This window comes from Macaca thibetana, chromosome 17 (assembly GCF_024542745.1).
Source record: "Macaca thibetana thibetana isolate TM-01 chromosome 17, ASM2454274v1, whole genome shotgun sequence".
Lineage (NCBI taxonomy): Eukaryota > Metazoa > Chordata > Mammalia > Primates > Cercopithecidae > Macaca > Macaca thibetana.
This window is the reverse complement of record NC_065594.1, coordinates 80,453,803-80,467,123: the sequence shown is the minus strand read 5'-3', so window position 1 is coordinate 80,467,123 and position 13,321 is coordinate 80,453,803. Positions and strand designations below refer to the sequence as shown.

The window sequence follows — 13,321 nt, the reverse complement described above, 5'->3', positions numbered from 1 at the left end:
TAGTTGAGAAGTACCAACACATTCTGAGAGTGAGAGAAGCCTACAAAAACCCAATTCAGGTAACGGGTTGGTGGGATGGGGTGGGGTGGAGGGTGTCCATTTGGTTTCTAGTGAGCCATGGAGCCGAGCGCCTAGTCAACTTGAAATCAATGGATGGAGCCCAGCCATGGCACCATCTCCTCATGCTGGGTCTAGAGTGGCCAGTGGGGGCCCGGGGTCTCTTGCCCTGTTTATCTCTGGATGAGATCCCATGGTAATTAATCAGGTCATTTATAATTAAAAGTTTTGTTTGCAAATAAACTGCTAATAGGAGAAAATCCTAAAGGTAGTTTGACCCAGACTCAGGAAAATGTGTCATGGGAAGAGGGGCTGTACCCTGAGACTGAGTGGACAAAGCCCCCCATCTCTCATGATGTGGCGGAAGGCCTGGACTTCTCAGGCTCTGGCATGAACTTGTAAGCTGGACGCTGTGCTCTCCCCCTAAAGCTTGTGGCCCTTTCCCCAAATCATAGCCTAAAATAATTCATCAATCTGTTAGCTTTTGGGTTATTTTGGCTGTAATTTTTTTTAAAGCTTTAGTGCCTGCCAATACTTATCTGCCAATGAGTGCTAGCAAATGCCCACATGAAACAATAAATCCGTAAGTGCTCAAGTTGGAATTGCGTGTAATTTGAAAGGGTTTTGTTGTTGTTGTGGCTCCTTATTGTGATCTTTTGGCATTAGATACATAGAAAGTAATTACTTTCTGCAAATGAAATGATCCTTCCTTTGCTTGATGGATCCAAGAATACTCATGTATAATGGTTTTCAGTGGAGGGATCCTGGCTTCTGGACTCCACGCCTCCTGAACAACTTGGAGCAGCACTGCCCAAGGGCACAGCTAAGGCCTGAAGTTTAGGGAGTCTGGCTTGGGCTCAGCATTTAGAATAATCTAGCAACCCAGAGTTTAAAAATGAAACGGGTTGTGGTTTGAAAATTAATCCCCATCACTGAAGTTCCTCAAGTCAAGACCAGGTGGCCCCCTGCTGGAAGCATCTTAGAAGGGATTCCAGCATTTCCGTCCTTGCAGGAGAGATGATGCACAGCCTCTAAGAAGCAGTGTTGACCCCTGCGTTTCCATGAGTTGTCGGGAGCTCAAAGCTTATTGCACCCCTTTTGATAGAGAGTAGATAGTCACTTCACTCACTGAACATGTTCTGCCCTTCCAGAGTCAGTCGGGCCTGCTGATTCAGTCAGAATAATTTTTAGTTGCTCCTACGAGCCAGGCGTGGTGCCAGCCGTCCAGCCATGAGCAGGCTTACTCTCAAGGGGGTGCACCCTGCCTTTAGGGAGCATCAGAGCCACCTGGAAAGCTTGTTAAAGGCTGATTACTGATTCCCATCCTCAATTTCTGATTCATCTGGGGCCTGAGTCTAACAAGATCCGGGTGCAGGTTCGTGAACCATACACCTGTGAGTAGCACTGGTTTAGGGCAATGGTTCTCAACTGGGAGGGATTTCCTGCCCTCCCCACGCCCCTACTCACATCTGACAATATCTGTGACATTTTTGTTTGTCACCACTGAGGGGAGCTGTGGGGGTGGTGCCACTGGCCTCTGATGGGTAGAAGCTGGGGGTACTGCTAAACATCCTGTGATGCACAGGGCAACCCCCCTCCAAAAAAAGTAAGCAGCCCACATGTGATTAATGCCAAGGTGGAGAGAACCTTGACTCGGGAATGACAGAAAATCAAGTGCTGGCGATAAACTCCATGAGGAATGTTTTGATAGACTGTGATCAGGGCAGTTTAGAGCACCACAGCTGGGCCTAACCTAATCTAGGGGGGCAGTCAGGGACATGGAGAGGTGAACGGGGCTCACCTGCTCACGGGGCAGTCAGGTGTGCATACAGCAGGGGTGTTTGCTCTTTTAACTGAGGAAGGAAACAAGTGAATTGCAGAGAGACCTGCCTGAGAGGGCGGGGTTTGGCATTTCACAGCATAAGTGACATTTAACAGCTTTATTGATTGGGTAGGATTCCTCCAGGACTGTTCTGCCCCAAGGGAACTCAGTAAGCACACCCAGGTGAGAACCTGCAAGTGGGCAGTGGTGGTGGGCCTGGAGTGAGTGTGTGCTGGGAGGGGCCGGAGAGGGCCCGTGGTGGCCACTACAGCAAGGCCTTTATTTTTTTTATTTTTTTTTATTTTTTATTTTTTTTATTTTTGAGACGGAGTCTCGCTCTGTCGCCCGGGCTGGAGTGCAGTGGCCGGATCTCAGCTCACTGCAAGCTCCGCCTCCCGGGTTCACGCCATTCTCCCGCCTCAGCCTCCCGAGTAACTGGGACTACAGGCGCCCGCCACCTCGCCCGGCTAGTTTTTTGTATTTTTTAGTAGAGACGGGGTTTCACCATGTTAGCCAGGATGGTCTCGATCTCCTGACCTCGTGATCCACCCATCTCGGCCTCCCAAAGTGCTGGGATTACAGGCTTGAGCCACTGCGCCCGGCCCGGCAAGGCCTTTAAAGCCACAGTGTCAGAAGAGGAACCATTATCCTGAAGGCAAAAGAGATAATTGGAAGGCATAAAACAAGAATGTTCAGGCCGGGCTCAGCGACTCATGCCTGTAATCCCAGCACTTTGGAGGCCTAGGCAGGTGGATCACAAGGTCAGGAGTTCGGGACCAGACTGGCCAACATCGTGAAACCCCGTCTCTACTAAAAATACAAAAATTAGCCAGGCATGGTAGCGTGCACCTGTAGTCTCAGCTACTCGGGAGGCTGAGGCAGGAGAGTTTCTTGAACCCGGGAGGCAGAGGTTGCAGTGAGGTGAGATCGCGCCATTGCATTCCAGCCTGGGTGACAGGACAATACTCCATCTCAAAAAAAAAGAAAAAAGAATGTTCATTGTGTTTCATGAGACAATGGGATCTCAGTTAAGAGGCTTTCCTGTCGATCAGTTGGCCTTGTGAAAAGCTTTTAACTAAGTGCCTCAACTATAATGGCCAAGTCAACTTTTTGTATAATAGCTATTCCATTTGTTTGTATTTTAAATCTAGAAATTGGATACACAGATTCTTCCCCCAGAAAGCTGAAAGGGCCAGAGTCTCTGCTGCCGCTGAAGCGTGTGTGGGAGTGAGGAGGCTGTCCCAGCAGCCCAGCCGTGTAGCTGGTCCTGCAGGCTGCAGGTGTTGGGCACATCAGGAGTTAGTCCTGCTCATGCTTTATTGAGAGCCAGGGGCCCAGCTGGGGACAGGCCTTCTCATCCTGACAGGGTCTCAACCCCAATGTAGAGCATTTGAGGTTAAGAGCACCTCCCAGCCGGGTGCAATGGCTCACGCCAGTAATCCCAGTGCTTTGGGAGGCCGAGGTGGGTGGATCACGAGGTCAGGAGATCGAGACCATCCTGGCTAACATGGTGAAACCCCGTTTCTACTAAAAATACAAAAAACTAGCCATGCGTGGTGGCGGGCGCCTGTAGTCCCAGCTACTCAGGAGGCTGAGGCAGGAGAATGGTATGAACCCGGGAGGCAGAGCTTGCAGCGAGCCAACATCACGCCACTGCACTCCAGCTTGGGCAACAGAACGAGACTCCGCCTTAAAAAAAAAAAAAAGAAAAGAAAAAAAGGAGCACCTCCCACCCCCAAGCCAGAACGCACTGGTTGTTTTTGGGACAGGAAGGCCTTCCATCCTGGTGTGTTGCTGATTCTGTCTCAGGTATTCACAAGTATTTTTCTGTCCCTCCATGCAGGGTCTGCAGGACACACACAAACGCTTGTTAATTTCCCCAGCAGGCAGTTTAATGAGCTCACGGTGTATTTTTTACACGATCCAGTTGTCTGGCAGATTTTGGCTGATCAGCCACCCCCTTGACTACTGCATCAAAACCCTATTGGAAATTGCATCTCCCTCTAAGCTGATCAGGTTTGACTGACCCAAGTGCCACAAACATTAATTAAATGATTTCTGTAGTCCCAGCATTATACCAAGTGATTTTTAACATGTTTAGTTTTTAACATAGTTTTTTAATACATGCACATGGTTAAGATAATGTAAAGAGTACTGAAGGTTATGTAATGAAAAGTAAGACTAAAAGTAAACTTTCTTCCTCCTCTACCCCAATTCTTCATTTTAGAACTTCTTAGAAACTAGTCAATTTCTTATGTGTTGTCATAGAGATATATTTTGCATTTGCAAGCATTCTTTATGAGTGTTTAACAAAAATGACCAGGTGTTCCTGTGTAATTTTTTCCTTTCAAATATATCCTGAGGTTGGTAACGTTGCCCCCACGTTATAGGTGAGTTCCTTGAGACCGTGAAAGTCACTTGCCCAGTGTCACACAGTGAGTGGCACAGCTGGCATTTAGATGCTTACGTAGAGCCATAAGCATTCAGACTGGGAGTTCTAGTTGTAAGTAGAATTGAACCGAGTAATGCCAGGCGAGCTAACAATTGGATTCTCCAAGAAAGTTCGCTTTTGTCCCACTTGATACCGATGTCTTTTTTATATGTTGGCTTATTTATTTAGATGAAGAATGAGGGCTTCGCAACAGAGAGGAGTATCCATGCAGCTTCCCTCTCCTCCCTAGCAGTTTAGTTCTGGCCCCCAAATTGCACACACCACTGACCAGTCAGTGTACAGCCAGACCCTGCTCCCAGAAGGCCACTTAGGGACCAGCGGTGGTTACTCGAGCTGCCGCCCAGCCCAGCTTCTTACAGTGTTCACACATCTGGGGATGTTTTGGCTTCTTGTTGGTGCTCGAGCCCCCGTGCAGATTGGCAGCCCAGCCTGGTCTGTGTCTTTACCTGTCCCAGGTGCTAGATAGGCGCCAGCTCTGTCAGTGGCCGTGCACCCTTTGGTAGAGGTTGGAGCTGTTCCACACAGGGAGCAGAGCAGATCCATTCTAAGCCACCTGGTGTCCAGAGGGCCCGAACTCCCATTCCAGGAGGAATGGAGATTCTCAGAGGCTTTCCCAGCAGCTCCATCATGACAGCAGCAGTGACCACTGGGGGCATTTTGAAACCAAATGGACTGTTTGCAGTCTCAGTGGGAGTTCTCAAAAAGACTCATCAGAATGGTCTCGCAGGTGATTGGTAGGTTGGGAACGAGGTACCTGCTGCATGGGGACTCTGGCATGAGGTGTCTTTGTGGCCAGGGCTTCATGACGGTGCCTCCCAAAGGCCCTGGGCACCTCCTTGGGAGAGCTTTGAGAGGGGACATATGTACCATTTAGAAGGTATTGTCTAATGCACTCTTGCCCACAGAGAAGTGCTGTCTGAAGCCCAAACCCTGTTTTTAAGTTACGGTTGTTTAAGGTATTTGCTTAGAATTTTAGTTCCTGATGCTAAAAAACTGAGCTGCATTCCATGACTTTTGCACTGATCATTTCTCTTAATTGGCAGGTAACAAGGAGGGAACGTATTCTTCCACCTTCTGGGTGCTGCTGAGTATCTTCCTAGGAGCAGTGGCCATGCTGTGCAAAGAGCAAGGGATCACCGTGCTGGTGAGGGCCGCGACATGGCCGCCGGGGCCTGCTTTTTCTGTGTATCCTTTTCCCTCCTATAAAGACATCTGGGGCTGGCCCTGCCTTTGTGGCATTCTCCACGCCTTCATCCCATTGCTGGCCTGAGGTGATGACCTTTCTGGGCAAATGACTTTCGCTGTCACAATTCTGGCATTTCAGATGGAGAACTGACTGTCTTCCTTGACAGTCATGTGCAACTGGCGAGAAATGGTGAATGAGGAGTTCTCAGGGAGCCACGATGAGTCCTCTTGAGAGGCCCTATCGAAAAAGATAAAAGAATGGTTTGAGTTTTCTGGGATGCTAGTACATATTTCAGCAGTCCTAGATCACCTAGGACTGACCTCATCAATCGTTTTGATCTCAGATCTAGAAAGGGTGGCGGATAGTTTAGTAATGAAGAAACAGGGCCGGGCACCGTGGCTCACGCTTGTAATCCCAGAACTTTGGGAGGCCGAGGCGGGCGGATCACCTGAGGTCAGGAGTTCGAGACCAGCCTGACCAACATGGAGAAACCCCATCTCTACTAAAAATATAAAATTAGCCAGGTGCAGTGGCACATGCGTATAATCCCAGCTACTCAGGAGGCTGAGGCAGGAGAATCGCTTGAACCTGGGAGGCGGAGGTTGCAGTGAGCCAAGATCGTGCCATTGCACTCCAGCTTGGACAACAACAGCGAAACTATGTGTCAAAAAAAAAAAAAAAAAAGTAAGAGATGAAGGAACAAGAGTTTTGCAGCCACTCAAAGCCTCACGTGCACACACATTCTGTCTCTCTTCTCATCATTCCCCCACCGCCAGCGGTTACCTATGGTTATAGTTAACCATTACCCAAGTGCAACTTCAAGCAACGCTGGAACCAAAATGTTCCATGGTCACAAATGTTTGACCTGAAATTAAAAGATTACTAACTAGTATTTAAAGGAGAATCTGTAATGCTGCTAATGTTTCTAGTGGGACTTTGTTCTCAGAAGACTTTTTATGCCAGATGTGCCGAGTAATCACGTGTTTTAACTTCGAGCCTTGAAGTCTCTCTCTGTGTAATATGGTGCATACACTGTATTCTCTTGGGGTACGTTGTTTTCCTGGAGAGAACCTGTACCTCGGCTTCCACCGGCAGCATCGAGGGGGTGGGGGAGAGAGCTCTCTGAAGCGGAAAGACATCTACCTTTTCAGTCTGATCTGAGTAGATGCTAGGATTAAAGACCCAGGAAAGGAAAAGTGTTGAAATCCTTTTTTCTTTTTCTCCATTCTAACCAGTTTGCTGCTTTACATTATTAGAAGAAAATATAGAAATTAAGGTTGTGAACAGAGGTAGAAAAATGGAAAGATGTGGAATTTTTTCTCCTTTTTTTTTTTTCGAGACAGAGTCTCGCTCTGTCACCCCGGCTGGAGGGCGGTGGCACGATTATAGCTCACTGCAGCCTCAACGATCCTCCCACCTCAGCCTCCCAAGTAGCTGGTACTGTAGGTGCGTGCCACCACCCCGGCTAATTTTCTAAAATTTTTTTGTGGAGATTGGGTCTCCCTGTGTTGGCCAGGCTGGTCTCAAACTCCTAGCCTTGGGATTACAGGCATGAGCCATCGCGCCTGGCCGAGTCGTGGGATTAGAATGATCATATAGAAATAGCTTGGAAAGGAAAGAACAATTAAAGCCGTTTGGGGCTTGATACAAGTCAAGGCAAAAATCAGTGGTTGTATTAGGTTGTATCTATTAATATTAAGCTAGCAAGGAGATGGCATAGGGAGAATTACCGTGGAAAGATACTTGAATTTCATGAGTTAATTTTCTTTAAATTTGCTCTAAAACAGTGTTTCTCAACCTTGGCACTATTAATGTTTTACAGCAGACAATTCTTTCTCGTGGGGGCTGTTCTGGGCTTTGTGGGATGTTTAGCGGCGTCCCTGGCCTCTACCTACTGGGTGCCAGTGGAACCTCTCAGTTGTGACAACCTAAAATGTCTCCAGACAGTGCCACACCCCCTGGGGGGCACAACCCTCCCTGAGAACCACTGGTTTTAGAACCTTTCCCTAATATGAAGTGTGGTTTGAGGACCAGAAGCATCAGCAATATCTGGGAGCGTGTTGGGAATTCAGGATCCCAGGCCCCACCCCCTTCCCAGGCCTGCTGAGTAAGAATTTCCTTCCACAAGGTCCTCAGGAGGCTCCTCTGTGCAGTATTTTATTTTATTTTATTTTTTATTTTTATTTTTATTCGAGACAGGGTTCTCTCTTGTCACTCTCGCCGAAGTGCAGTGGTGCAATCTCAGCTCACTGCAACCTCCGCCTCCCAGGTTCAAGCGATTCTCCTGCCTCAGCCTCCCGAGTAGCTGGGATTACAGGCATGTGCCACCACGCCCGACTAATTTTTGTATTTTTAGTGGAGACGGGGTTTTACCATGTTGGCCAGGCTGGTCTCAAACTCCTGACCTCAGGTGATCCGCCCGCCTCAGCCTCCCGAAGTGCTGGGATTACAGGCGTGAGCCACTGCACCAGGCCTCCTCTGTGCTGTTTTTCAGGAGCAGGAGAGAATTCGGTTGAATTTACATGAATAAAGATACAGTGGAAAGTAGCTATTCTCAAAATTGGATTAAAATGGGGCCATTTTGGTGAAGCATTTAAGAGGGAAGGGGGCAGTCTTGTGTTTGGCTCAGGCCTGTTCACCACATGACCCTGCCATCCCTTGGTAACTGTCCTGCAGCTCACAGGAAGACTGTGAGAAGACAGTGGCTGCTACACAGGGAGCATCTGCCTTCTAGAAAGTGGTTTTCAACCAGGCGGAAACCGTCTTCTGTGGCCCACTAAGATCATGTCTCACATGGGTGAATAAAATCAGGATTCTTTGAACTGATTAACCCAGCACTGGCCCATGTATCGGATAATTAGTGGCTCCCAGCATTTCCGGGAGAGGGTTAAGTAGGGATGTCATCCTTGCTCTGAAAACCACAAATTACCACTGACTTCTGATGATGTGTGATCTCCTTTGCTGCAAAGAAGAGCATATTAAAGAGACCCAAGTCATTTAGGGGCAGCTCTAACTATATCCACCGAGCATGTGCAGACCACGTTATCCAGATTGAGCAGGGAGTTCTGTCGATGACGTTGCCTGCAGCAGTGACATTTGTAGAAAGTCCATTGCAGGAGAGAGAATAGAATCCAAGGCCCATCTCTGTTTTCGCCTGTAACTACAGGTTTAATTTTACCTGCTAGAAAGTAACTATCGTGGTGCAACTGGAAACTGTTAACATAGGTGGACAGCTAATTGAAGTTGTTGTTCCCTTCATGGGTCATGGGCAGAGCTGTAAATTAATAGAGGTAGCCATCCTCCACACCACGGCCCCACCTGGCAAAGGCCTGCTCTCATCAATGTGTGGTTTCCAAAGTCACCTTGGGCATCTCCATTCCAGCCAGCTGGAAGGGGAAACCATGTGGGAATGTGTGCCCAAGTTTTACAACCAAACCTCCAAAATGGTACATGTCACTTCTCCCACATTCCATAAGGCTAGAACTCAGCCCCGCGACCTAGCTTAACTGCAGGGGAGGCTGGGAGATGTCATCTAGCTGTAACCGAGGGAGAAAACTACCAGACAACTAGATTTCTGCACAAGAGATCTCCAGAGCTCCATCAGAGATTATCATGTATGTTCATCCTGTTTCTAAAGATGCCGAAGTCCACTGGCACTTAAGGTTCACTTACGTGGCTGGGTGTTTGAGGTTGATGGCTGCCTTTATCTTCCAGTATGATTACTGCCCAGGAAAACACTCTGTTGCATGAACTAAAGGACTGTTTTATAGTGACCAAAAAAAGTGGGGGGGAGGGATCTCTTGAGGGCTTTTCCTAGGAATCCCAAATTTCTAGTTATCCTGAATCTTGTAGAACCCCTACATGTAGACTGTGAAATCATTACTATCAGGGGCTTACTAAATAATAAATATGATCTATTACCTTGAGCTAATTTCATAGAAACGGAGGAGGGCTGTTTTGTGGTTTTTTAGAGAGCTGCAGAGGTCTTCCGTGATTATGTGTTCCTTGTCTAGATGGAGTAATGAAATTGTGAAGTCTAATTGCTGCCTAACAGAGCCACACTCTCCTGTGGCTGATTGTCTTGCTTTGCTTTCTTAGGGTTTGAATGCAGTATTTGACATCTTGGTGATAGGCAAATTCAATGTTCTGGAAATTGTCCAGAAGGTACTGCATAAGGACAAGTCATTAGAGGTGAGTCTGCACTTTTATCTCCAGCCCAGACATGGAAAATGTCAAGTACCAGCTGATTTAAAATGCCATTTTCAAATATTCCTTGTGATTCTGAATTCTACAATAACCAACCTTTTAAAGCACGGTGTTGAAGTAGTTCAGGCAGAATTGCTGCACATCTGTACCTGGCTCAGCCACACTTTTATTTGAAAATCAGCCACCTCTGGGGCTTTGCGGTGTCCTTGCAGAGTCTCAGCATGCTCAGGAACGGGGGCCTCCTCTTCAGAATGACCCTGCTCACCTCCGGAGGGGCTGGGATGCTCTATGTGCGCTGGAGGATCATGGGCACGGGCCCGCCGGCCTTCACCGAGGTGGACAACCCGGCGTCCTTTGCTGACAGCATGCTGGTGAGGGTGAGTTCTGAGCCTGCCACTCCCTGGACTGTTTTCTTCCCCCACCAGATTCCCAGATCCCTCACCCCTCCTCCTCGTCTCACTCCCCTCCACGCCAACAGACTCCCCAATACACGGGCCACCTCCATGTTTGTTTGCGATCACTGAAGATGTTCTGGGATGAAAGCAGGTCTTCCTGAGGGGCTTGAAAGGGCGTGCGGAAGCTCTTCGCATTTCTGTTCTAACGAGGAGTAAAGCGGGTGGTTCCTTCTCACATAAGGGTCCTTGCCAGTCCCGTGAAAGGGCTCCCTAACCCTGCGGCTGGGTTAAGACTAAATATATAACCTTCTTGGTATCTTTAGAAGACTAGTGGTATAAGACTATTCTTTTAGATTTGCCTTTTTTCTAAAGGCAGGAGTATCAAGCCACAAATTCTTAGCTGTGCATTTCATAGAGACCAAAATCAAGAGAACAGCCATCGAACCCTGTTATGTTATTGGGTGCACAGGTGACCCTGGGGCCTCAGATTTCAGAGGTCATGGGCTTCAGGCAGCAAAGAGATCATAGCTTGGCCAGAAATATAATGAATGTATTGCGTAGTCTGGTGGCTTTGCCATATTTTTATATACCAAAATCTGAATGCATTTAACACATTACAGACTACAGCCTGTATTACAACTTGTAATACAAGTTGGCAACATTTTAGTTGATACAACTGCTTTCATTGAACAGAAGCATATGAGTGCCTCAAAAGTGAAGTTAGTGCGTATATATATGTTTTTTAAGTTCAGTATCAAATAAATGTTTGTTTTCCTTTTGACCGACAGGCCATAAACTACAATTACTACTATTCATTGAATGCCTGGCTGCTGCTGTGTCCCTGGTGGCTGTGTTTTGATTGGTCAATGGGCTGCATCCCCCTCATTAAGTCCGTCAGTGACTGGAGGGTAATTGCACTTGCAGCACTCTGGTTCTGCCTAATTGGCCTAATATGCCAAGCCCTGTGCTCTGAAGACGGCCACAAGAGAAGGTAAGAGGCAGCACTGAATCTTAAGTTCCACGCTGGTTGAGTCAGAAGCGTTTTGTGAAATCCTGCGCTGATCATTTTAACGATTTTGTGGAAGTCACATCTAAGGACATTTGTTTCAAATGCATATTTATGGCTAGGATGAGTTCCACCATTCGGAATCCATGGCTGGCTTCCACCGGTGGGGAGCGAGGCTGGAAGAGGGGCTACGGATGACTGCTTCATCCCTCCCTCCCCCTTTCCCCGGGAAGTAGCATTTTGCGATCCTTTTCGCCATAGGTGGTAAAGAGTAATTTACGGTCAGAACAGAGAGTGTAATTGATGTGTGTTGTGCCCATTATTGCACAATTCTTCCTTAAAACACCCCAGTGAACGCTGCCGTGATTCCTTCTGTTGTTGCTGGGGACAAAACAAGCCACTGCCCCAAAGAGACTGTTCTTTCTTGATGGGAAAAAAAAAAAGTTATTGAGAAAATAATTGGGGAAAACAAATGTGTTTCATGAAAAAGAAAACTGTTTAAGGTGATTTCTTTTAAGCCTAAGTGTTTATGGAATTAGTAATTTCTCAAAATAAATTAAGTTTTACATTTACCTGTGTCTTAAATCGGTTGGTAATTCTAAAGAGCCACAAACTTTCGTCCCCGTTCCGTTATCCACAGGAAATGGGATTTTTAAAGAAATACTGTAGCCACAGGGCCCAGGAAGGAGCCACCAAAATGGACCTAGAGTCTTAGTTTATCCTCTTGCATCACAGGGGACATTGGGAATGATCGAGTGGTTCTAGAAGTGTTTCAGTGCTCAGCTTCGTATCTCCCTGACTGAAATTTATGGTGACGTAGCAACCAAACAATGGTATTTGTTTATTTCAGATTTCATAAACTTTAAACTGCTTCAGTTATTACTCTCATTACATTTTGGAGGAAAATTTTTCCCCCATGAAAACTGATTGGGACAGTTTTTGAATTAATTGAGACCTACAGTGTCCACTGAACTGTTCAGTACCTAAACGGGTTGAGGCATAGTAAGGAGTAGAGGAATTAGTAAGGCCTCAGAAATGTGGTCGTTCTAACTTTCTCCATACAAATTGTATAGCTTTTAAGTTTTACCCTTAGACTCGCTGTGAAGTGCCTGAGGAACATTTTTATGCCTTATCCACATGCTGCCACATGCTAAACTCTCTCTACCGATGATATCCTTTGGCTGAAACAATATCTTTTCTCTGTTGATGCCATGGAAAAGAAAAGGTCTTTAGCATTAATTTAATGTGGAGTAGGACGTTTTTCTTGAGAAGTCTGGAAATAGCCATTTATTTAAATACTTTTCATCATCCAGGATCCTTACTCTGGGCCTGGGATTTCTCATTATCCCATTTCTCCCCGCGAGTAACCTGTTCTTCCGAGTGGGCTTCGTGGTCGCGGAGCGAGTCCTCTACCTCCCCAGTGTTGGGTACTGTGTGCTGCTGACTTTTGGATTTGGAGCCCTGAGCAAACATACCAAGAAAAAGGTACCAGCCGCCGGGCGCGATGGCTCACGCCTGTAATCCCAGTACTTTGGGAGGCCAAGGCGGTGGATCACGAGATCAAGAGATCGAGACCATCCTGGCCAACATGGGGAAACCCCGTCTCTACTAGAAATACAAAAACTTAGACGGGCGAGGTGGGGGGCGCCTGTAGTCCCAGCTACTCGGGAGGCTGAGGCAGGAGAATGGCGTAAACCCGGGAGGCGGAGCTTGCAGTGAGCCGAGATCGCGCCACTGCACAAAAGCCTGGGCAACAGAGTGAGACTCCGTCTCAAAAAAAAAAAAAAAAAAAGGTATCAACCGAGAGTGGTGTTGATTGATGGACAAAACGACTGGACGCATCTCACCGGTGACATTTACCGTGTCTCTCTGTCCTAAGAAACTGATTGCTGCTGTCGTGCTGGGGATCTTACTCATCAACATGCTGAGATGCGTGGTGCGCAGCGGCCAGTGGCGGAGTGAGGAACAGCTTTTCAGAAGCGCTCTGTCTGTGTGTCCCCTCAATGCCAAGGTACCTAGCTGCCACATTTCTTTTAAAGAGACCTTACTAGGATATCTGTTAAGTTCTTGGGCTGAATAAGAACATTTCCTGTCGTACAGTATTTAATGTAAGACATGACCGAATACTTGGGTTTTTCTTTGTTGTGTGTGTGTTTTTTTAATGATTTTGATAAGATTCATTAAAATTCCACTCAGC

General features: G+C 47.1%; 1 protein-coding gene across 7 annotated transcripts in view; it reads left to right on the top strand.

Moving 5' to 3' along the window:
* TMTC4 (transmembrane O-mannosyltransferase targeting cadherins 4) overlaps positions 1-13,321 on the top strand; it is a 70,342-nt gene that overhangs the window by 27,333 nt on the left and 29,688 nt on the right. For 6 of the 7 annotated variants that reach the window (XM_050765970.1, XM_050765972.1, XM_050765969.1 and 3 more), the window contains 6 exons: positions 5,375-5,475; positions 9,616-9,708; positions 9,936-10,100; positions 10,907-11,109; positions 12,438-12,609; positions 13,004-13,135. In XM_050765970.1, the coding sequence (XP_050621927.1) occupies positions 5,375-5,475; positions 9,616-9,708; positions 9,936-10,100; positions 10,907-11,109; positions 12,438-12,609; positions 13,004-13,135 (866 nt within the window). Of the gene's footprint in view, positions 1-5,374; positions 5,476-8,789; positions 8,964-9,615; positions 9,709-9,935; positions 10,101-10,906; positions 11,110-12,437; positions 12,610-13,003; positions 13,136-13,321 lie in introns of all 7 variants that reach the window. The other variant, XM_050765973.1, reaches the window with a different exon arrangement.